A 23880-nucleotide genomic window follows, 5' to 3' on the forward strand; every position below is an offset into this window, starting at 1 on the left:
TCTAAGTGACTGATTCAATGGAGTTACTCAGTAGGGGGTCTTTTGGGGACTCTGTCTAGATAATTTGGGTAATCGTTGCACCATTGTGGAACTCAGAAGTGTCAATACAAGGAAATATTTTCTTAAGAGCCAAGACATCTTTCCTTTTGGTGTGAAATTGAACTGATTACTTCTAGTAACTTTGCTAATAAATTTGCATATGTAACCAATATAAGCATCAGCTTATAGACAAGAACATTGAGTCTCACCCCATTTATACCTGGAAGCACCTCTGGTTCAGATGTGTCTTTTTTTTTTTTTTTTATGCCAAAGGTGAGAAACTGTGTTAATGTGTGAATAAGCAGGGATGCCATTGCTACTGTGTATTCACTTAATTTCATGAAGTCAAGAGTAAAAGCAGTTCTTAAAATATACCTTTGGTTTCTCAGTAGGCAAATGTGATTAAAAAGAACTATGTTGTTTCTTTAATAGACATGAAGGGAGCTTTGAGAACTGATAGCGTTTGGGTAGTTGTCTATGTATTTTTAAATGAATGGGGCATAGAAACTAATAAATTGAACTGGAGAAAATTTGGTATCAGGCTCCTTTTGCGAGTTGCCTGGATTTAATTTTGCGATCCCAGGTCTTCTTTATGCAAGGAACACTTAGATAATTCATCTCTTAATGATGCCTGCAATTATCGAAAACTGTTGGAGGACCAGAGGAAAAAGTCCCGAGTAAAGAAAAAAAAAGCACATGGAGAGAAAGCAAAGACTAGAAATATCATTCCTCTAGCTTTTCTGAAGGAACACTGGAAATGAATATTAACAAAATCAATTTGCAATCATTTGAAGAGAAGAGGGTTTTTGTAACTGGGTAGCTTGACTTCATAAAGACGCGTCCTGTCATACTAATCTAATCTTCTGAGATGAAAATGAAAAGCTGGGTAGATCAAGGAGAAATATTTATATATAATTCATTTAGATGATGGAGTGCTTTGGATGTGATACTATATGGTATTTCTATCAGCCCTGACATTGCTGCCTGAAATGTGGACATCAGAGGTTCTTTGTACAGCTGAGGATAGATCTAAGGCTGAGCTCAAGGCCAGTAATACTTATATTTCTATCCATAGTCTGGTATTTGGATTGAAATGCATGGGTGTTTAATTTGCTCACCACACAGAACTGGTGGGAGAACTGGCAAAGACAGAAAGAAGTAAAAAGAAGCTTAAAAAAATAGATGTCCAGCCTCACTGCCCTCTCTCCTCATCTTTCCTATGACACATATTTTAAACTTTATGTTAGGTCATTTGACTTAGGAAAGCCCTCAGTTACTCTGTATATTATGATCTTATCCAGTTAGCTTACTCTGAGTATCATTTATTTTTATTTATTTATTTATTTATATATTTGGCATTGAATGTTTTATTTACTTTTATGATTTTTGTTTTTTCCATTATAGTTGATTTACAGTGTTCTGACAATTTCTACTGTAGAGCAAAGTGACCAAGTTATACATATATATATATACATATTCTTTTTCTCACATTGTCCTCCATCATGTTCCATCACAAGTGACTAGATATAGTTCCCTGGGCTATATGGCAGGATCTCATTGCTTAGCCACTCCAAATGCAATAGTTTGCATCTACTAACCCCAAACTCCCAGTCCATCCCACTCCCTCCCCCTCCTCCTTGGCAACCACAAGTCTGTTCTCCAAGTCCATGAGTGTCTTTTCTGTGAAAAGGCTCATTGGTGCCGTATATTAGATTCCAGGTATAAGTGATATCATATGGTATTTGTCTTTCTCTTTCTGACTTACTTCACTTAGTATGAGAGTCTCTAGTTCCATGAGGATCACTTACATGTTGTCTCTCCCACATCACCTGATGGACATTTAACACGTATGTGATTGATTAGCAAGCAACTAATACGATCATAAAGAACTGGTTGTATGATCTCCAGTAGAAGAATACTGTTGAGCGATAACATGTACCAAATCCATTACTGCTTAGTAGCACTGTTGTGCTAGCGGATGGAGCCATAGGGGTGAAGCTTAAGAAATTCATGGAGATGGTCTCTGTAGTATACCAGATAGAGGTTAGACTTTTACTAGATCACTGTGGTCATTCTGTGCTTCACAGTTAAAACAGGAGGTGTAGATGTAGATGGTTCAGATGGGAGCCACAGAGATGATTCAAGGAAGCCTGAGGATGTGTGGTATGGTGGTGAAGTACACTATAAAGTCAGACCTGGCTAGATTCTCAAACCAGCCATGACCTTGGGTGAGTGACTTAACTTCTCTAAAGCTCACTCTTTCTGTTGATGAAACAGAGAGAGTAACAGGACTTAACTTCACAGAGATACAAGAATTAATTGACATAATACATGTGTAGCACCCAGTACACTGTAAACTAGACAAATGTTGTAGTAAGAACCATAATAAATGAAAAGTAAAGAGGGTTGTTTAGGCTAAGGAAGAGAAGGCTGAGAATAAGTATAATAATATTCTTTACACATGAAGTAAATCTCAAACCATTATGTAAGTTGACACCATTATGTAATTTAGTTCGATAAAATTTTTGAGGATCTTTCACCAAGGAAAATATGAGAGCCAGTGAGCTTCATCTGTAGCATGATGGAATCAAGCTAGACATTAGGAAGAACTTCTGAAAGTCAGGATTGCTGGACTCACTGGCCTGTGTAACTGAGAATAATTGCAGAATTTTCTTTGAAGGATTGGAAAATAATCTAGTTCCACGTCACAGTCTCCAAAACCAGTTTCACTGTGGGCCTATTCTGAGCTGGGCCAGTGTCTTCTCAAGCCACTCAGGTTAATGCGTCTTCTTTGGGGTCCTGGGCAATAATTATTTAATAGAGAGTTTAAGCTGTGCTTAGGCAGTGTCAACATTTCAGTACCGAATTAGCATCGCTGTCATTGGTGAGCCATCAGGGTCCGCCATCTTATTTTGGGCAGTGTGGATCACAATTTCCAGCCAGCTCATGTGAGCCTAAGAGATGACTTGCTTTATTGCTGGGTCTAAAGATAATGAGAATATGTAAGAATCATACTAGTCTGGGTTGACTCACCTATAGGCAGAGACCCCAACGTGAAGGACTAGATGTGAGTGCTAGTGTTTGATTGTAACAACGGCTCTGTACTCCAGGGAGGCTGAAGAGGATGGGCAAATGGCTAGGCTCTGAGCTGCTTTCTGTTTGAAGTGCCAATTGGCATTTTAACTTAAAGAGCTCTTTTTCTGCTTGAAGGCTTCCATGGAAGGAAAAGTATTCAGGTGAAGTCTATGAACCATAGAAATGTGGGAGACCACTGAATGTGGTTTAAAAGCAAACAAAAAAATTTCAAAATAAGAATGTATAATGGGCCATTCCTTTACTTGTCAAGTTCTTATTTTCAGGGAAGATCTTGCCAACTTCACTACCTCCCTTGAGTGATGGCCGCTGCTCGCCCCTGCCTGGCCAACCTTCCAGAGTCAAGTTGAGATTCTGACAGCATTTCATCTACCCAAGGGCCCAGAAGGGACAGTGGAAGCACTGGTTGGGCTAAAGCTGTAGGCCAGATAGGACATCCCAATGGGGTCTTTATCTGTGGAATGAGGCCTGTGGGAAAAGAGAGTCAGAGAAGGAAGAAGCCTCAGCTTAGTCTTCAGTACTGATGACAGCAGTGACAAAATGGCCAGGGAGATGGACAGGGTTGGTACTGCTATGTCAGGGGGTGGGGAGTGGGCTAGACCAGAGAGTAACCCTGGACTTCGTTGGAAGCTGGATCTACATCATTCTGTACCTTCTAAGCCAAATATTCCATCTGTGTATGGATAAAGAAGTAGTTAGGTGTTTTCTAAGAACATGGACGGGATTGTGTGCATCTCCCCGTGTCAGGCAGATGCTGGGAGCCAGGTCCAGCAGACTGTGTTGTGTACTCACTGAGACTTCCTATACCCATGCTTCCCAGGGCTTGAGGGAAAGAAAATGAAGGGTAAGCAATTAGGAACTCTGAACTCTGCCATTTTCAGTGCTTTTAGCCAGCAGGCAAAAATGAGGCATAGCAAAAGTAAGAGTTGAATAATTCTGGAAAATGAGAGCAATTTTCGGTATAAAGTGAACAAAGAAAATCTCAAATAAACTTAGATGTAACCAGTCAAATACTGGACCCCGTGCTCTTTGCAGGCCAGGCATCCTGGGATCTGAACAAGAAGGGGTCTAGGGAGAGACAGAGGGGTGGCGTGGGGGGACTGGATCTAACCTTGCCTGCCACAGGGTAAGGGTCAGCAAGCTCCAAGAGACCTACTTGGGCCCACATAGCCCACTCGGTGTGATTCAGACTGGTGTGGGAATGCCGGGGTTTAGTTCAACAGTGGACAAAGCAACATATATGTCTCGCTGTGAAGGGTAGGAAAGGCGTGTCCAACCTCTGCTGGCGTCTGCAGAGAGAGGGAGCAGGGTCCTGCCACAAGGGTGTCTGCAATGTGTCAGGGTCTCTGCAGAAGAGTCAGGAGTTCTGAGTAGGTCTCCTCATCCAACAGAGACTGGAGTAAAAGACGGGACGTGAGGAAGAAACCTTGACTGGGTACGTGGTGAGTCTGTTAATGATGAAGGCTTCTTCCAGGCTGGCACGTCTGCACCCAGCCAGGCTTACATCAGGTGCTCCAGATACTGGGCTTAGAGCAGCCCAGTCAGCTGTAGAAGATGTTCTTGGTGAGAATGGAGCATGGCCAGTCCTGGTATAAGGTTGGAAAGCATGCCTGGTGGCTAAAATTCTAAGTCCTACGATCAAATGAAGCTGAGATGGGCAAGTGCTGACAAGCTGTTGAGGATGTATATATATTTTTTTAATCTGCCTGTATGCAATTTGATTTTCATTTCCGGAGCCCTTCAAAATATGTTGCCTCTTTTAGACGGAAGACCAAATTGGTTTGGGACAAATGAATGAATCCAAAGCTGCGTTAATTGTCAACAGCCGTACTTGGCTTTATGTGAGCAAATTGGTGATCAGTTTCCCAGTCCGGAGACCTGGGAAAATGGATCACTGGATGTTTGGTGAGAAAAACTTCTTTCTGCCATTGGGACAATGGCTTGTTAACCTGCCAAATGAGCACGATTGGTCCAAATCCTAAATTCACAGATGCCTCATCTTTGTATACAGAGCAGAGACAGAAGTGCAAAGAACTTTGTTTCCCAGGGATCTCTTGAAGAGACCCATGTGTATGAACATAATCACAGTATCAAGAACCAGTGCTTTGTTATTTTCAGAAACGAATGAGGTACCCGCACTCTTAGCGTGATCTGATATAGAATGCCTTTTCTACCCTCCCCCTCTTTGGACATTTCCCCAGTTCCCTAGCCCCAGCGGTATGTGAACGTGATGCTCTGAGCAAATACACCTGAAATGATGGGAATGTGAATGTATTTGAGACAAGTATCAACATCTTCATTCTGAAAAATGCCGCTAATATATAAAGTATCATCACTGGCATGCACCTCACCTTGCTCATTAATAATGATCAAAATTCTTCTGTAAACTCTACCCTTTTGGTTTAAGTTAAATGGAGAGATTTTGATAGTATAGGCAGTTTTGGATTTAGTGTTTCATACCTAACATTTTTTTTCTCCTTATTTGTATGGTTTAGTGTTTTTTTTTGGGGGGGGTGCCCACCCAGAGCATATGGAAGTTCTTGGGCCAGGGATCGAATCTGAGCTGCAGCTGTGATCTATGCCATAGCTGTGGCAATACCAGATCCTTAACCCATTGCACCACATCAGGAGCTCTGGTTTGGTTTTATAATGCCCCCATTTTAAAATCCTGTTATATGCCCAGGTCTATATTCATGTTGAACACACTCCATTTTGTAAACTTGTATAAATAAATTGAGTCTGATATTGATATTCCTAATTAATACTGTTAGTTCAGTATTTATGCTATTTTTTCTCTATTTATTTCATTTTTCCCAGCTTTTCCTATTCCTCTACCTTCTTCGCCTGCCTTTACTTAAAAGTACATTTATTCAGTCACAGCATGTGATTGTTGCTGAACTTGTCAGCTCTCTCTTTTATAGAAAAGAGCCTTTTAATAAAGATACAAGTCAGTCCGTCTGAGAGTTGTTTTGATGTGCATAATGGCACAAGCCATAGAGAGGAATTTTAATTTAAGATAAAATGCAATTGTGTTGTTAAGGATGTTGGCATCTTGATACCTTCTGGAGGCGCACAGGCACATTCTGGAAGCTCTTCTGGTCTCCTCCAGCCCTTTTGCTGCCTGACTTAATTCTGTATTTCGGGTATCTTACCAAGAGGGAGTCAGCCTTTTTATCCTTCTTTTCTCATTGCCCCAACTGTTGCTGGTAAGCTTTCTTTCTTGCTATAAAATTGTCCCTGAGACCTAGAATGGGAAGAACCTTGTCAAGATTCTCAGAGTGAATACTTTGAGTGTTTCTCAGCTGTGGCTTAAGTTCAGCTATTGAAGCATATCCAAGAGGGAGACTCAAGGAAGAAAATGGGGCAAAAAAAGGAGACAGAAAAATTATCTTCAGAAAGAGCAAATAAGAAAAAGAAGACTGGTTCCTGTGGGTGCTGTTTAGTTATCTAGAATGGCTCTTAGACCAGCTCAGTCTGCTCAAATATCTGTTCATGGGCTTTTGAAAAGCCAGAGTGTTTTCATTTGCGTTCAAGGGTTTAAAAAGAATGGGTCTGGCCTTTAACTGGCAGGGAAGATCATGGTTTTCCATGATCTTCCATTGTGTGGTTCAGTCATGATACATCTGATTAATGGTGCAGCTGGAGAACATTGGGCATTTTTTTTTCCCTTTTGTGCAAGGCATTGCTCACAAAATTGACACTGCTCAAACCCACCCTAAGGAGCTAACACAAGCCTCTCTCACCTTAAAAAAGGGGATGGATGGAATCAGAATTTATAGTCACCAAAGAGGGAGGAGTTAGATGGGGAGAGAAAATCCCCTTCAAGTTGGGAGAGGAGAGAGATTCTGCCCATATTCTTCTCCTTGTGCTCAGTGTGGGAGAAATAGAGAAGAAATACCCAAGACTAACCCAGCCAGGGTGAACCTGACCTCTCAGACCATCATTTCTACACTTGCCTCCTATGTCAGTGGTAGTGGAGAAAGTTTTCAGCAAAAGCCTAGCAGTTCCAGCCTTTGATTAAACACAGTTCCTTAAGAACTGAATTTAGAAGGAAAACAGAAGGATTTTTTTTAAAATTATATATTAGGAGGAGGGGGGACTAGGAGAAAAATTAGATTTATTTAATCTGAAACTACATTAATGTCCTAGCAGGATCATAATCCCACCTCAGAAAACTAAATATATAACTACCATATAACCCAGCAATCCCACTCTTCAGCATATATCTGGACAAAACTTTCCTTGGAAAAGATACATACACCCATATGTTCATTGCAGCGCTATTCACAATAGCCAAGACATGGAAACAACCTAAATGTCCATCAACAGATGCATGGATTAAGAAGATGTGCTATATGTACATAATGGAATACTACTCAGCCATAAAAAAGAACAAAATAATGCCATTTGCAGCAACGTGGATGGAACTAGAGACTTTCATACTAAGTGAAGTAAGTCAGAAAGAGAAAGACAAATACCATATGATATCACTTATATCTGGAATCTGATATATGGCACAAATGAACCTTTCCACAGAAAAGAAACTCATGGACTTGGAGAACAGACTTGTGGTTGCCAAGGAGGAGGAGGAGGGAGTGGGATGGACTGGCGTCAATAAGCAATGAGATCTGGCTGTATAGCATAGGAAACTACACCTAGTCACTTGTGGTGGAATATGATGGGGGATAATGTGAGAAAAAGAACTACCATATGAGGTGGGATTATGATCCTGCTATGATATATGATACATGACTGGGTAACTTATGACTGGGTAACTTTCCTGAATAGTAGAAATGACAGAACACTGTAAATCAACTATAATGGAAAAAATAAAAATAGAAAAGGATCATAATCCCTATGATGTTCTAAATGACTAGGATTTGAATAATGTGAAAGAACTTAAGTTACTAGAAAAACACATTATCAATTGGATAGCCAACAAAGATAAAAACTAGATTTGAGACTTAGCTGATTGCAACATCAATTGTTGCAGTTTTTATTGACATGCAACATTGTATTAATTTTTATTTTTTTATTTTTTATTTTTTATTATTTTTTTTGTCTCTTTAGCTATTTCTTGGGCCGCTCCCGTGGCATATGGAGGTTCCCAGGCCAGGGTTCCAATTGGAGCTGCAGCCACCGGCCTACGCCAGAGCCACAGCAACGCGGGATCCGAGCCGCATCTGCAACCCACACCACAGCTCACGGCAACGCCGGATCATTAACCCACTGAGCAAGGGCAGGGACCGAACCCGCAACCTCATGGTTCCTAGTCGGATTCGCCAACCACTGCGCCACAACGGGAACTCCCTGTATTAATTTTTAGTGTATGATATAATCATACTTGTAAACACTGAAATGATTGAAGTAAGTCTCATTACCATTTGTCACCATACATATTATGAAAACTTTTTTCTTGTGGTGACAACACTTAAGACTTACTCTCTTAGCAATTTTCAAATAAGCAATATAGTATTATTAACTATGGCCATCGTGTTGTACATTACATCCCAGTGATGTATTTATTTTTTAACTGGAGGTTTGTACCTTTGACCCCGTTTTCCTAATTTATCCTCCCCTATCCACTGCCTCTGGCAACCACCAATCTGTTCTCTGTGCCTATGAACTTGGTGTTTTTGTTCGTTTGTTTCGTTTTGATTTGATTTGATTTGTTTGTTTTGGTTTTTTTTAGAGTCCACATATAAGTGAAATCATATGGTATTTGTCTTTCTCTGTCTGATTTATTTCACTTAGCATAATGCCCTCAAGGTCCATCCATGTTGTCACAAATGGCAAGATTCCATGCTTTTTTATGGCTGAGTAATGCAGAAGCAAAAATAAACAAGTGGTACTGCATCAAACTAAAAAGCTTCTGCACAGCAAAGGAAATCATCAAAATGAAAAGGCAATCTACTGAATGGGAGAAATATTTGTAAATCATATATCTGATAAGGGATTAATATCCAAATATATAAAGAACTCATAACACTCAATAGCAGAAAACAAACAATCTAATTTAAAAATGGGCAGAAGACTTGAATAGACTTTTTTTTTCCAAAGAAGATATGCAGGGGCCAACAGGCACACAGAAGGATATTCAGCATCACTAATCATCAGAGAAATGCAAATCAAAACCACAATGGAATATAACTTCATACGTATTAGAATGGGTATAATCAAAAAGACAAGAAATGACAAGTGTTGTGAGGATGTGTAGGAAAGAGAATACGCATGCAAATCAACTATACTTCAATAAAACTTAAAAAAAATTTTTTAAAAAGGAGAGCACTCATGCACTGTTGGTGGAAATGTAAACTGATAGAGCCACTATGGAAAACAGTATGGTAGTTCCTCAAAAATTTAAAAATTGAACTACCATCTTATTCAGCTATTCCACTTCTGGGTATTCATCTGAAGAAAACAGAAACACTAACTGAAAAAAATACGTGACTTCCCCATGTTCATTGCAGTATTATTTACAATAGCCAAGATATGGAAACAACCTAAGTACCCACTGATGGATGAATGGATAAAGAATATGTGAATACACACACACACACACACACACACACACACACACACGCAATTACTACATTTTAAAATTGAACAAATATTTACTGAGTCCATTTTGGACCAGGCCCTGTTTTAGGTGCTAAGTTACAGCAATGAACAAATAAATTGATCCCACGGTGTTTACATTCTGGTTGGGAAGAGCTATGTGTTCATAATAAATATATCAGGTCACCTGTTAGATGGTGACAAATGCTATGGCAAAGAGAAAAAGTGGTGTGAGATAAGGGGGCTCAGACTACCTGTGACAGGAGGGGGCAGCTGTAGTATTGCCCTGCAGGGTCAGGATGAGGCTTTGTTCAGAAGGTGAGGTTGGAGTTCCCGTCGTGGCGCAGTGGTTAACGAATCCAACTAGGAACCATGAGGTTGCGGGTTCGATCCCTGGCCTTGCTCAGTGGGTTGGGGATCCGGCATTGCCGTGAGCTGTGGTGTAGGTTGCAGACGCGGCTCAGATCCCACGTTGCTGTGGCTGTGGTGTAGGCCAGCGGCTACAGCTCCGATTCGACCCCTAGTCTGGGAACCTCCATATGCCTCGGGAGCAGTTCAAGAAAAGGCAAGAAGACATTAAAAAAAAAAAAAAAAAGGAAGGTGAGGTTTTGGCAAAGACTTGAAACAGGTGTCTGTGTTAGTCTTGTGGATACCTGGGTAGTTGGAAGAAGTGTTTCAGGCAGAGGAAATAGCTTGGATGAAAGTCTGGGACAGGAATTAGTCTATCTAAGAATAGTCAGCATGCTTGGAGGAGAGGAAGAGTCTGAGGAGCAAGGGGGCCCAAGTCAAGGATGTTGGCTTTTTCCTTTTAGTGAGTTGGGACCATGGAGAGTTTGGGGCAGAGAGTAACATCTTATGATTTAAATTTTAAAAGGATCATCTTGCTCCTTTGTTGAGCATGGACTGTAGGAGACCGGGGCAGAGGCAAGGAGGCCCGTTAGCAGGCTCTTCCAGTGAGTGGGTGAAGGATGAGGGTGGCTCAAACAGAGTGGGTGAAAAAGGGAATAGGTTCCAGGTGCCATTTGAAGGTCAGGCAATCCAGGTGTCCTGAGCCAATATGGGAATTCAGAGGAGGAGAGGAGCTGAAAGTGGAAGGATAGAGTTGCCTTTACTGCAATGAGAAAGGCTGAGTTCAGTTTTGGAAGTGTTGGAGATGTGTTTTGAAGATTTCCAAGTGGAGCTGTGCAATAAGTGGTTTGATAAGTCATGTGAGAGAGATTGGTGTAGAAATGGGTCTGAAATCAGGAGACTGAATGAGATTTCCCAGGAGATAAATATCGATGGAAATGAAATGAGGATTAAGGATTGGCCCTGAGGCACTCCAGCTTCACAGGGTCAGAAGGAAGAGAAGGAACTGGCAAAGAGAGAGGGACAGCAACCAATAAGGCAGGAGGAAAGTCAAGAGATGGTGAAGCCCTGGAAACTAAGGGAAGAAAGCCTCTGGGAGCAAGAGATCAACTAAGTCAAAGGCTGCAGATGGACACTGGGGTTGGCAATACCAGGGTCACCGCTGCCTTTCACAAGATGTTTGTAGTGGAGTAGTAGGGTCAGAAGTCTGATTGGAGTTAGTATAAGAGAGAATGGGAAAGGAGGAGTTGGGAGAAGTTAAGTATAGATGATGCTGTCAAGGAATTTGCTGCAGAGAGGGATGAAGTGGCTGGTACACCTTCTGTCTCTCTGGCTGACTCCCAGGTGGATCCCCCTCACATTTTGTAAAAATGCACAACTATCCAGGCATACCTTATTTCTGTGAAGTAGATATGTGCCATCACCATAGGAATTTGGAACCAGTTGAGACCATCAAGTTCACTTCAGTTTGTCACCCATCCTTAAAGGAATTTTTTTTTCCCTTTTTGGCTACACCCATGACACATGGAAGTTCCTGGGCCAGGGATCTAATTGGAGCCGAAGCTGCAACTTACATCACAGCTGCAGCAATGCTGGATACTTAACCCACTGTGCCATAGCGGGAACTCCAAAGAAACATCTTTATAATATTAATACAAGAGCATTTAAATGTTTTTCATGTGCCACCTAGGGATCCAGAGATGACATAATTCCTGCTCTTGAGAAACATATATATTTTTAATGGGATGAGATAGGCATATATACTTTCTGCTGGAAAAAGGAACCCTCATGCATTGCTGGTAGGAATGTAAATGTGTGCAGCCACTATGGAAAATATTATGGACGTTCCTCAAAAAACTAAAAGTAAAACTACCATATGACCCAGCAATTTCACTCCTGGGTATACTTCTGAAAAAAAAAATACTCCTTCAAAAAGATACATGCACCCCAGTGTTCATAGCCATATTATTTACAATGGCCAAGACATGAAAACAACCTAAATGTCTATCACAAATGAATGGATAAAGATGTGAGGTGTGTGTGTGTGTGTGTGTACAAATACACACAATAGAATACCACTCACCATAAAAAAGAATGAATTTTTGTCTTTTGCAGCAACATGGATAAGTCTAGAGAATAGCATACCATGTAAAATAAGCCACACATAGAAGGACAGATGCTGTGTGATATCACTTATATGTGGAATCTCAAAAAATACAGCAAACTAGTGAATATAACAAAAAAGAAGCAGACACAGATCTAGAGAACAAAGTAGTGGTTACTAGTGGGGAGTAAGGGGGAAGGGCGATATACAGATAGGGGATCAAGAGATACAAACTATTATGTATAAAATAAACTACTGGGATATATTTTACTCCACAGGGAATATGGCCAATATTTTATAATAACTATAAATGGAATATAATCTTTAAAAGTTATAAAACACTGTTTTGCATATTCATGACATATAATATTGTACATCAAATATATTTCAATTTAAAAGTTTCAAATCAATAAATAAGGCATAAGGGAAAGAGAACCAACTTGACCTAGGGGAAGTTAGAAAAGATGATATGTGGGAGTTCCTGCTGTGGCTCAGTGGGTTAAGAACGTGACTAATATCCATGAGGATGTGGGTTTGATCCCTGGCCTTGCTCAGTTGGTTAAGGATCCAGGTTTGTGTGAGCTGTGGTGTAGGTCACAGACATAGCTTGGATCTGGCATTACTGTGGCTGTGGCTGTGTCCAGCAGCTCTAGCTCTGATTCGACCCCTAGCCTGGGAACTTTCATAGACTACAGGTGTGGCCCTAAAAAAAAAAAAAAAAAAAAAAAAGGAAGAAAGAAAAGACAATATGCTAAAAAAGCTGACAATTGAGCTAGATCTCAAAGATGAGCATGACATTTTCCAAATGAGTGCTGGAGAGAATCCCTTTATCAGATAATAATCCATCTCTTTTTTAAATGTTTATAGCAACAGAGAACTTCCTACCTCATGAGGCCAGTTTCATTTTAAATAGCTATAATTGTTGCAGATGTACTTTCTGCACTGAGCCAAGGAGTGCCTTTTAATATTTCTGCTCATTGTTCCCTGTGTTCTCCTCTAGTGCTAATGGGCAAAAACTTATTTTTCTACCATATAAGTCATTTCTGTATTTGAAAATAGGTACCATGTTCTCTCTTGTAAGCTGTCTCTTTTCCACACTGAGAAAAGGGAAATGGATAAAAATCACAAGCTGTGTTCACTGAGAAGCTGACTCTGAGACTAAGTAAGTGAACAGGAGGTTAATGAGGGCATGTTCTTGAGATCAACACCGTGAAAGGAAGGGAAGATTGGGCTGGAGTGAGTGGAGGGAGAAATACAGCTGTGATGCAGTTTTCATGGAGGCTCAAGCCAACCCTGTGGAAAGTTCCGAAGACAGGCTCATCCTTCAGAGTTGCCCACAATTAAGGCAAGAGGACCAGGTCTTTAGACTCCATGACAGCAGTCATTCAGTGCACTTTCCCCCAGGAAGGGGACACGACTTTGGGCCATGTGGTTCTTTGCCCCAAAGAGGGCTGACAGTTGAACCCAATTGCTAGGGGCACCGTCACTAGCTGGGGTAGTTAATCCTTTATGTCTAAAGTGGATCTGTAGGGTATCTCAGTAGTGAGAATAAGAATCTCCTGTACTGCTAATTCTTTAGGCAGTTATTTCCTGAGACAGTTAATAGAATGAAAAAAGTACCTGTTTTTGTTTCTCCTTCTTAGCAAATAAACACCATGAACGCCAAGGTGAGGGGTTCAACATAACGGTTCTAGACTGATGGAGTCTAACGTACAATTGTCCCTTCCCTGTGCTAACTGCACCTGTCCGTAATGGTAGCTCTTTACCTAGGACCGCTTTCAAGATGCTCACAAGGCAAGGTGAAGTACATTCATGCGATAAATTTGACTGGGAATCTTCCCCAGAAGGAGGGGACTTCTCCAAGGCCCCCTGCACATAACGTTTTGTAATGACATTAGGAGATAAAAATGTAAGTGGGGAAGCAAACTGTAAGTGAGCTGCAAACTGAATTATAGGCCTGTCCTTCCTCCTAGAAGACGCTACTCTTATGGTGCTCACAGTCCACGGTGGAGGCCTGCAAAGATGGATGCATGGCCACCAGTCCTTTCCACTCCATGCACACGTGAAGATTGCTCTTTGATTTGTGGCTGGGATCATAATTTGCAAAGCCTGTCACTGCTTACAACTTATAGTTAGCCCAAAGCTTTGTTGAAAAAGAGCTTTTCCATTCCCGGTTGCTATACGCCAGACGGATGTGTCAAGTAAATGAATAACACTGGACAACTCATTATACCAGGAAACATTTGCCGAAGCTATAACTATGTTTTTTGATTTCTCTAACCTCCTCTTGGTGCCACAGATAAAATGGTCATGTAAGGCCTCCTTCTTTTAAGGAAGGGTTGGTGAGATAAAATGGTTGAACTGGGCATTGATGGGAGCAGAGGAATCAGAAAAAGGATGATGGAGTTCTCATCCACGGCTCAGCGGTTAATGACCCCAACTAGGGTCCATGAGGATGTGGGTTCAATCCCTGGCCTTGCTCAGTGGGTTAAGGGCCCAGCATTGCCGTGAACTGCAGTGTGGTGTTGCTGTGGCTGTGGTGTAGGCCAGTGGCTACAGCTCTGATTTTACCCCCAGCCTGGGAACCTCCATATGCTGCAGGGCCAGCCCTAAAAAAGACCAAAAAAAAAAAGGAAAAGGATGAAGGATGATTGTGGAAGGTGAAAGAATTAGATTAGAAGGTAAGATGAGCATGTGGTGGGGGTAAGATGGAGCCAGATTAATTTTCCTCTTCTTACTTTCAGCATATATTGGCTTCCTTCCCATGTACTGGCAGTTTCTTTAGGCACTCGTTTATACTTGTGAGAGAGTTTTAAGAGAAGACTAAGAGAGGAGAGGGTTAGGTTGGACTATAATAGATTGGTTTTCTTTTAAATTCAATCTCATTAGCATGGGCTCATTTACTGTGGACCCCCATGGGTTTCCTTTCAAGGCTAACCCTAGCTGTGTATTTGAACCAGCTGTGGCTTCCCTGTAGATGGAGCTTTGTCAGTATCCAAGAACCTCCTTATGATAAATTATATTCGTCATAGAACGGGTGGACTTAACTTTGTTTACAATTGAGATCCTTTTCTTCCTAAGCCTTTGCATTTTAAGGTGCATTTGGTTATGTCCACCAGACCTGTGAACACTCGAGTGATGCTACATCTCATTTGAGAATCCCCCCAATTCCTTAATTTAGCAAGAAGTAACAAGGAAAACAAATAAATGGCCATCTCTTTAAAGTGCTGACCATTCTGGGTGAGTAGTTCTGTCACTGGCCTTCCTTTCCCATCATGGTGGTTCTCTGTGGGCTCCTGACAAGTCTTGTAATAATTAAGCTTTGTTGTCCTGGCTGTCCAAAATAACCTTTAACCTAAGGACAAGGTCAGCTTCGCCTGAAGAGCAGTGCATACATGTGTGGAAGTAGAAGCCCAGGAGCAGGGGCTGGCCACAGTTGGAATGAACAGACATGAAACCATTGTTCTATTCTGAATTAATTCCTCACCCCACCCCCATTCTCTGTGCCCCACCCGCTCTATTTCACTGAACTCCATGGTGCTCTGAGACACCTCTTTGACTATATGTTTAAGCCAGGGGAGGGAGCCATTAGAAGCACTATTTTACCCTTAGCAGAAAGAAGTTGCCCCCAAGTGACAAAGCAGCTGCTGTTTCATTCTGGATTGCCAGTGGGAAATGTGAAGAATTTAAGTCACGTGAAGTGAACAACAGCTCTGGCAGAGCTCAGAGCTGCTTCCATTGCCAAGTCAGGGTCTTCGGACACCAGCTGGATATTTCCCAGCCTCCACTTCTTTTTCAATAGTGGGTGCTGCCCAAATACTCGGCAGTTTCTCAGCTGTACAACACCCTGTGCCTGAACTAAGAAATCACTGCATAGATTTGTTTAAAAGCCTAATCTCTCATAATCCTACTTTCAAGCTTCGGTTTAGCGAATAAAAAAGAACTGCCCCTTTGAGAAAGACACAGTTTTGTTAGCTTGGGTTATTATAAAATGGAAATAAACCATCAGATAGGAGATAGAGGCCATTGAGCAAGAAAAGAGATGCCATTACCCAGGAGGAAGTCAGGGGAAGATGGACTGAAAGAGGAGGACAGGGCTGAGTGGGTCGTCTTCATTTTGTGGTTTCAGATTCTTCCAGTTGTCAGGTGAAGATAAAACGCAGGGCTTGACATCTCAGAATAGCAGGTGAGATACAGGTTAAAGTGGTAGAAATTTAAAATGGCTTCTTCCCTAAAAGGTGGCAGAAAACATAAGACGCTTAGGATCAACAGAGGGCTGTGTATATTACACAGCTCAGACAGAGCCCCGTGGCATGTATTGTTCTCAAATAAAGCTTAATTATAGATGACCTCGAATACAAGTCTTTCTAACTCGTAGCTGCCAGATACTGTGTGTGCCTTACTCTTACCTGCATACCTCATTAGTAGAAGGTAGAAAACTCAATGTGCCATTAATTTATGTCTCTATAGAAAATCTGTTCATCAAATCTTGTACTCTGGTGTGCTTCCCTGCTAGCCACCTGCTGGGCCTGTGAGCCTGTACCACGTACAGGTAGATCTAAGGGTAGGTGGGTGGTGGTGTGGATTATTCACTCTGACTGAGTGATACACACTGACAGTTGATAAGTTCAAAAGGCTCAAAAAATGGAAAGTGTGTGTTTGTGTTTATATAACTCATTTGACAGCATAACCTGACCTGAGCTGACATGAGACCATTTAGAATCTTTATCCCACTTTATCTGACTCTTCATACGTTTTGCTAGTTTTGCTAGAGAAATACTAACATAGTTGATTTTAGGAAGCTGCCTGAGGCTCTGCAGTAGCCCCAAGGATTTCAGACAAGGAGAGTATAGACCCATGTTGATTTTCTCAAGGGGAAGGTTTTAGGAAGGAAGGTATTACAAATGTTTGCAATTCAAACATGTTCAATTTTAAAGGCATTATATGGAAAAAGTAAACAATGAACACAAAACTTTGAATCCAGTGGGTTCAAACTCTCCCTCATCTTTGTTTTGATTTATTTTCTCTTTTTCTTCCTTTTTTTTTTTTTTTTGCATTTTTGCTACTCTAGGATGAATCCTCCATGTTCTTCCAGTTTGGCCCATCTATTGAACAGCAAGCTTCTGTGATGCTCAACATCATGGAAGAATATGACTGGTACATCTTCTCTATTGTCACCACCTACTTCCCTGGCTACCAGGACTTTGTAAACAAGATTCGCAGCACCATCGAGAATAGCTTCGTGGGCTGGGAGTTAGAGGAAGTCCTCCTGCTGGACATGTCCCTGGACGATGGAGATTCTAAGATCCAGAACCAGCTCAAGAAACTTCAAAGCCCCATCATCCTCCTTTATTGTACTAAAGAAGAAGCCACCTACATCTTCGAAGTGGCCAACTCAGTAGGGCTGACTGGCTACGGCTACACGTGGATTGTGCCTAGTCTGGTGGCAGGCGACACAGACACAGTGCCCTCGGAGTTCCCCACCGGGCTGATCTCTGTGTCCTATGACGAATGGGACTATGGCCTCCCTGCCAGAGTGAGGGATGGAATCGCCATCATCACCACCGCCGCCTCCGACATGCTGTCCGAACACAGCTTCATCCCTGAGCCCAAGAGCAGTTGTTACAACACCCATGAGAAGAGGATCTACCAGTCCAATATGCTAAATAGGTGAGTGTGGGACACGCTGAGGGCGGGAGTCAGGGGAGGGTTTCCAAGGCGGGGTTGGAGGTCCAGACACCATGGGAGGAGCAGTTCAAGATGCCAGAGGTTTAAGGTGCCCACTAGGATGGCGATTGTTTAGTGATGATGGGTGTGTTCCACACTCACAACTGGCCTGCTGTGCTCTTGTTCTAGGAGATACGAAACCACACCCACTTATGAGATTCCCTTACCATGTGGTAGGTCTTACTCTAAGTGGCTTGTGCGTTCCACCGCATTTAACCCTCAAGGCAACAACTCTACTAGGCGGCTTTTTTAAAAAATGTATTTATTTTTTAAATTTTTATGGCCACACCCGCAGCATGGGGAAGTTCCTGGGTCAGGCCGGGGATCTAATCGGAGCTGCAGCTGCAGTGGCAGCCTACGCCACAGCCACAGCCACACCAGATCCAAGCCACACCTGGGACCTAGGCCACAGCCTGCAGCAACACCAGATCCCTAACCCACTGAACGAGGCCATGGATCAAAGAACCCACATCCTCATAAGGACAACCTGACTGAGCCACAAGGGGAACTCCCATTAGGTAGCCTTTAAAGATTGTTTCCTTTTTATCATGGAAGAGAATAGGCTGGTCGGTATAAATTGTTCAAAGTCATGCTGAAAGAGAGAGGTTCAGTTTGGACTTGAACCCAGGTCTTTCGGATGCCCACACACCTGCTCACTGTGAAAGCCGAGACAGGCAGAAATGAGGGAGGCCCTGCCTACTTACCTTCGGAATTCTGCCTTAGAGAAAGGGAAACGGGTCTGTAGGCGGTGCATGAAGGGGACCCATCCTTTGGTTTTTCACCTGCCTGTGCTTCTCATCTTTCTGCCTTTAAGAGTGAGAATGCTGCTGTAGAGGAAATTCTTCTGGTTGCACTTTGTTGGCTTATTAATAAGAAAATGTGGGTGGGTTTCTGCACCCTTTACCTCACCTCACATCTGGCTGTGACATCCTCTTAGGAGCCAACCTGTGACCGTGTGGGGTAGACAATCCTATACCATGCTTTGTGGTTTTGTTCTTTGTATAAAACCGAGACATGCATGCACTGTAAAAAGTCAAATGATGTGGCAGAGCTCATCAGAGAAAGTAAAAAAAAAACGATCTTCAATCTGACCAACCAGAAACAATCGTGGCTGAAATAATTAGTGACCGTCTTTCTAGCTGTCTCCCTCTGTGTGTATACCTAGGTGGAGATAAAGCTATAGTTTTACATAAGTAGACACGTCGTTCAGTCACCTGAATGTCTCTCACTCAACAATGCGTTTGGGGTACCCATTCCACATTCATTATAAACTATATCAGACATATAGAAGGATATTCAGGAAAACTTAATTCAGAGTTGGGTACCACCATCCTGCTTAAGGAATAAAATATTAGGAAGCGTACTCCAGGTGGTTGAAATACATTTAGTGGAGTTTCAATGTGTACCTGCTTATCCTAGTTTAACTTCTGGGAGGGACTTGGACTCAGGGCCTCTCATTTAAGCTTCTAATTCAGAGTTGAAACAAAAAGTGGTTTGTGGCTGCTTCAGTGAGTCCATCCTAACATTCTCTGACCTTGAACTCTGCTCTTTTTGTCCATCCCTAGTTGTCTGTCTCCACTGGTTGGTACAGACTCTCTTGGTTTTCTTCCTGCCTCACTGGTGATTCTGTCTCAGACTTCCTGAGAAGAAGACATGCTTGTCTTCCTTTATGCATCTCTTAAGTATTGGGGCTTCTTAGGGGTTTGCCCTAGACCCTCTTCTTCTCTCTCTCTCTCTCTCTTTTTTTTTTTTCTGTCTTTTTAGGGCTGAACTGGTGGCATATGGAAGTTCCCAGGCTAGGGGTCAGATCAGAGCTGTAGCTGCCAGCCTACACCACAGTCATAGCAATGTGGGATCCGAGCCACATCTTCGACCTATCCACAGTTCACAGCAACGCTGGATCCTTAATTGAGTGAGGCCGGGGATTGAACCTGCATCCTCATGGTACCAGCTGGGTTCATTACTGCTGGGCGACAACAGGGAATTCCTCCATCCCTCTTCTTTTCTTATCTGTTGCTGAGAATACAATCAATGGCTGTAAGTTTCCCCAATTTGACATCTCTGGCTGAAACCACTCCCTTGAGCCCCCACGTCTGTCCCTAACTGTGACTACATATGTTCCTTTGGAGGCCTTGGACCCTAGAACCGACCACATCCAAAACTGACCTTCTGTCTCCTCTCCCCCACCAACTACTTCTAGGCAAACCAGCACCCCTTATAAAAGGTCAACCTGTTACCCAGTTGCCTAAAATAGAAATGTTCAAGCTGTCCTTGATTCCATAGTCCTGACCCCTCGTAGTCAGTCATGACCTTGGCTATGGATTTCCCTGGAGCGCTTTCACTAGCTCCCACCCCTGTGCCATATCCCAGCCCATCTCTTCCCCTCCTTGCTGAAAGGCCTCTTAAATATCTTCTGGCTCCCAAATCTGCTTCCTTTCCATCTCCTTTGCAGCCAGAGTGATCTAAAATGAAAATGTGATTTCATCACTCTCTTGCTTAATACCTTTCAGTGGCTTTTCATTGCTCCTGTAATAAAGTCCCATCTCCTTAATATGGTTTATAGAGTCCTCCACAGCATAAGCCTTCCTGTCATCCCCAAATTGTCTTGTGCCACGCTCTCCCCTCCACACTGCATTCATTCCTGCCATGCCACACTGACTTCAGTCCTCCGAAGATGCTATATTCCCTCCTTCCCAGCTCCTCCCTCTGCCTTGAATGTGTTCCTCAGGTGGCCCTGACCACCTGTACAGAAATGCAGTTGTCCCTTCACCTGCCTCCTTCTCTCCATCCTTCAAGATTTGGTCTTGGCATCTTTCCACTGGAAGGTGGATCCCTGGACTAACGTGCCTTCCTTGCAGCCTGTGCCATTCCAATAAAGTCACTCTTCGGACTGTTGTAATCACGTGCTTTATTTTGCAAGTCCTGTGAAAGTGGTGTCCTTTCTGCTGAAAGAGGGAGCCACCTTGCCCTGCTCCTCTTTGCAAGACAAGAGGGGTCCCCTTGAAAGCCTATTTATTGAGTTCTGTCCACTCACGTTTTCTACTGGTCTTTAGTGTTAAATTCAAATCTTATCCAGATGATTTGCCCAAATAATTTGTTCACTAAAACCAGCGCTAACAGTGAAGGAATAAGGAGACAAAAACATCTGCCAAGCAACACAACGATATCAAGTGGGTCTTGCCTTAGGGTCCATAAATCTGGATCAGGATGGCCTGCTTTTATCTGAAAGCCCCCTCTGGGTCAAGAGCCATCTGAAGACATTCTCTTCCATTCTGCTTACATCACCTTAGAAGAATGTAAATATTATCTCTGAAGCCGGGTCTCCAACCACCACTGCATCTTTGAAACCACGATTGGTTTGAACCTTTGTCACCGTCTCTCGTGGCCCCTTGGCAAGTAACCCTCTGCATGCCTTCCTCAGAGGTTATTGTCAAGAGGGCCACAAATGCCCAGCTCCATCTCCTCAAGGGCAGAGCAAGAGTGGCACAGTACAGATTATTCAGACATTCCCAGGGTAAACCAGAGAGAGTCTACCTTCCCTTGGTTCCTTAAGTATGTGGTGTAAAAGATCTCTGACTTAGCAGAGAACTCGTCCCCTAAGAGAGTCCCTAGTCTATGGATGTTCTGTCCTGCCCCAGTTCCTGGGGTTTTTTTCCCAGGCTTCTGTATCTAACTGCCTGCTGGATCTCTTCTGTTCCTTGTCTCCCCCATCCATGTACCTGGATTCCTCACTCCTCACTGCCTTTTCCTTCCTCTCCTCCCACATGCAGCTTCCCAGGGTTCTAGAATCCAAGCCCAGTTCCTCTTAGTATTAGGATATGCTTTCTCTCAGGACCCAGGAAGGATTGGGGCTGATTCACAGGGACTAAGGAACTCAGCACTCCAGCGCAGGGGTGGAATTCCATTAGGCATCCTTGGTCAGGGCCCCTCCTCCTCCTCCAGCTCTGAAATCAGACCTCCCCCCAACCCCCCAGAGTTCTGGTCTCACTAGGGTCACTCTTTTAAATAACAAACCAGGCTGCCACACCATTTCACCACAGCGGGAAGTCTTTGCAAATAAAATTGTTGCAAGTGGTTGGTTATTTCACGAGGAGGAGGAGGAGGAGGAGGAGGAGGAGGAGGACTTTTCCTTTGGGCATATGCTTATCTTCCCTCTGCAGCAGCAGCAGCAGCATCCTCTGCCCCAGGAACGCTCCTCAGCGGCAGTATGGGGAGTGGGGTGGTGACACAGCCCAGGATGGAATTCGGGGTCAGAAAATGGCTTTTCCTCTCACCTTCTGAAAATCCAGTAGCATTCACAGGCCCTGTGGTCTATCCTCAGAATCCTCCGTCAAGGAAGATAAATCCCTTGTTTATATCTGACCAGACTGTGGCTTTCCTCCCATGTGCAGGAAGTTCGAGTCTCCATTTAGACAATCCAGGCAGGAGGTTCCACCATCTTGAATCCCAAAGAGAGATACATATTTGTTGTGATTTACTTGTTAGTTACTCAAGGAAACATTTTTAAAATGACGTATAAGCATTCTTAGAGAAGATCCTTAAAGTGAACTATTTTGTTTGCTGTCAAATGAATGTTATTTATCACATATCCAAATTCCTTACTTACTACTTACAAATTCCAGCACGTCTTAACTCCTGGAAGCTTGGTGCTCTATAGACTTGTTGCCTGTCTCCAGATTCTAGGCTGCTGGACAAGGCTTTTTACCAGGATTGCAAGAAAACTACAGAAACCTAGTTAAATTTGAATTTCAGATAAATGATGGATTTTTTTCCCTAGTATTAAGTCTGTCTCACATATTGCATGGGACTTACTGATATTAAAAGATAATTTGTTATTTATCTGAAATTGAAATATAACAGGGCTCCTATATTATTATTATTGTATTATTATTATCATTATTATTATTTTGCTAAATATGACAACCCTACTAAGAATTAATTATCTGTTGGGACTTGTTAGCATTCATTTATACCTTATTAGTAAATGTGGTACAGAGCCCTATACCAAGATGTGCTTGAGAGCACCCTATTCCAGCCAGGAACTTTTGGAGAATTTCTTATGTCCTGTGTTCTCTAAGTGAAGGATCTTCTTAGTTCCCAAGAAAAGCCTGAACATCTTCTGGTACCAGATAATCTATAAGTATTTAAAAAGTGATGAGGCCGGTTGTCTAAACCCTTCCTTATCCCCCTAAGCTAGAGAAGAATTGTTGGCTGTTACATTTCTCCTTTATCACATCCCTGGTGGAGCAAGTAAGGGTTAGTTTCCTTCTCAGTGTACCTCCAATCCTTGGCTGGTCTGTCTCCCTCACTCAGATGATGGCGCATCTGTCACTCACCTCTGGGTTCTCTTTCTGTCCTGAGGATCCAGTGCTCCTCCTCTTCCTACATAGCCACTTAGGGGACTTGGATAGAGAGCAGATGTTCTTTGAGATCTTTCCTAAGAGATGGCATGACCTCTTAGGAAACTTGCCTGATTATTTCCCCCTGGTGAACTCAGGTTTCCTACCCAACTATTGTTTTGCACAACCCCCACCCCCCACTGTCACCCCCAGATTCTGCCTTCCCTGTGGAAGTTGCAGCCTCAAAAGGCCAGAATCCTTATCTGAGAAATGGGGATGACTGATGGGAAAAGGGATTTCATTAGGTTCTTTTTAGAAGAGCTGTGGGAGTTCCCGTCATGGCTCAGTGGTTAATCCGACTAGGAATCATGAGGTTTCGGGTTCGATCCCTGGCCTTGCTCAGTGGGTTAAGGATCTGGTGTTACTGTGAGCTGTGGTGTAGGTTGCAGACGCGGCTCGGATCCCGTGTTGCTGTGGCTTTGGTGTAGGCCAGCGGCTACAGCTCCAATTCGACTCCTAGCCTGGGAACCTCCATATGCCGTGGGAGCGGCCCAAGAAATGGCAAAAAGACAAAAAAAAAAAAAAAAAGAGCTGTGATAGGGAGTTTCTGTTGTGGCCCAGCAGAAATGAACCCGACTAGTATCCATGAGAATATGAGCTTGATACCTGGTC

General features: G+C 42.8%; 1 protein-coding gene across 1 annotated transcript in view; it reads left to right on the forward strand.

The window, feature by feature from the left end:
• GRIN2B (glutamate ionotropic receptor NMDA type subunit 2B) overlaps positions 1 to 23880 on the forward strand; it is a 444445-nt gene that overhangs the window by 233560 nt on the left and 187005 nt on the right. The window contains exon 4 of the mRNA XM_047787502.1: positions 17214 to 17812. Coding sequence (XP_047643458.1) covers positions 17214 to 17812 — 599 coding nt within the window. The remainder of the gene's footprint in view (positions 1 to 17213; positions 17813 to 23880) is intronic.

The sequence above is a fragment of the Phacochoerus africanus genome, chromosome 7 (genome assembly GCF_016906955.1).
Source record: "Phacochoerus africanus isolate WHEZ1 chromosome 7, ROS_Pafr_v1, whole genome shotgun sequence".
NCBI classification, from domain to species: Eukaryota; Metazoa; Chordata; class Mammalia; order Artiodactyla; family Suidae; genus Phacochoerus; species Phacochoerus africanus.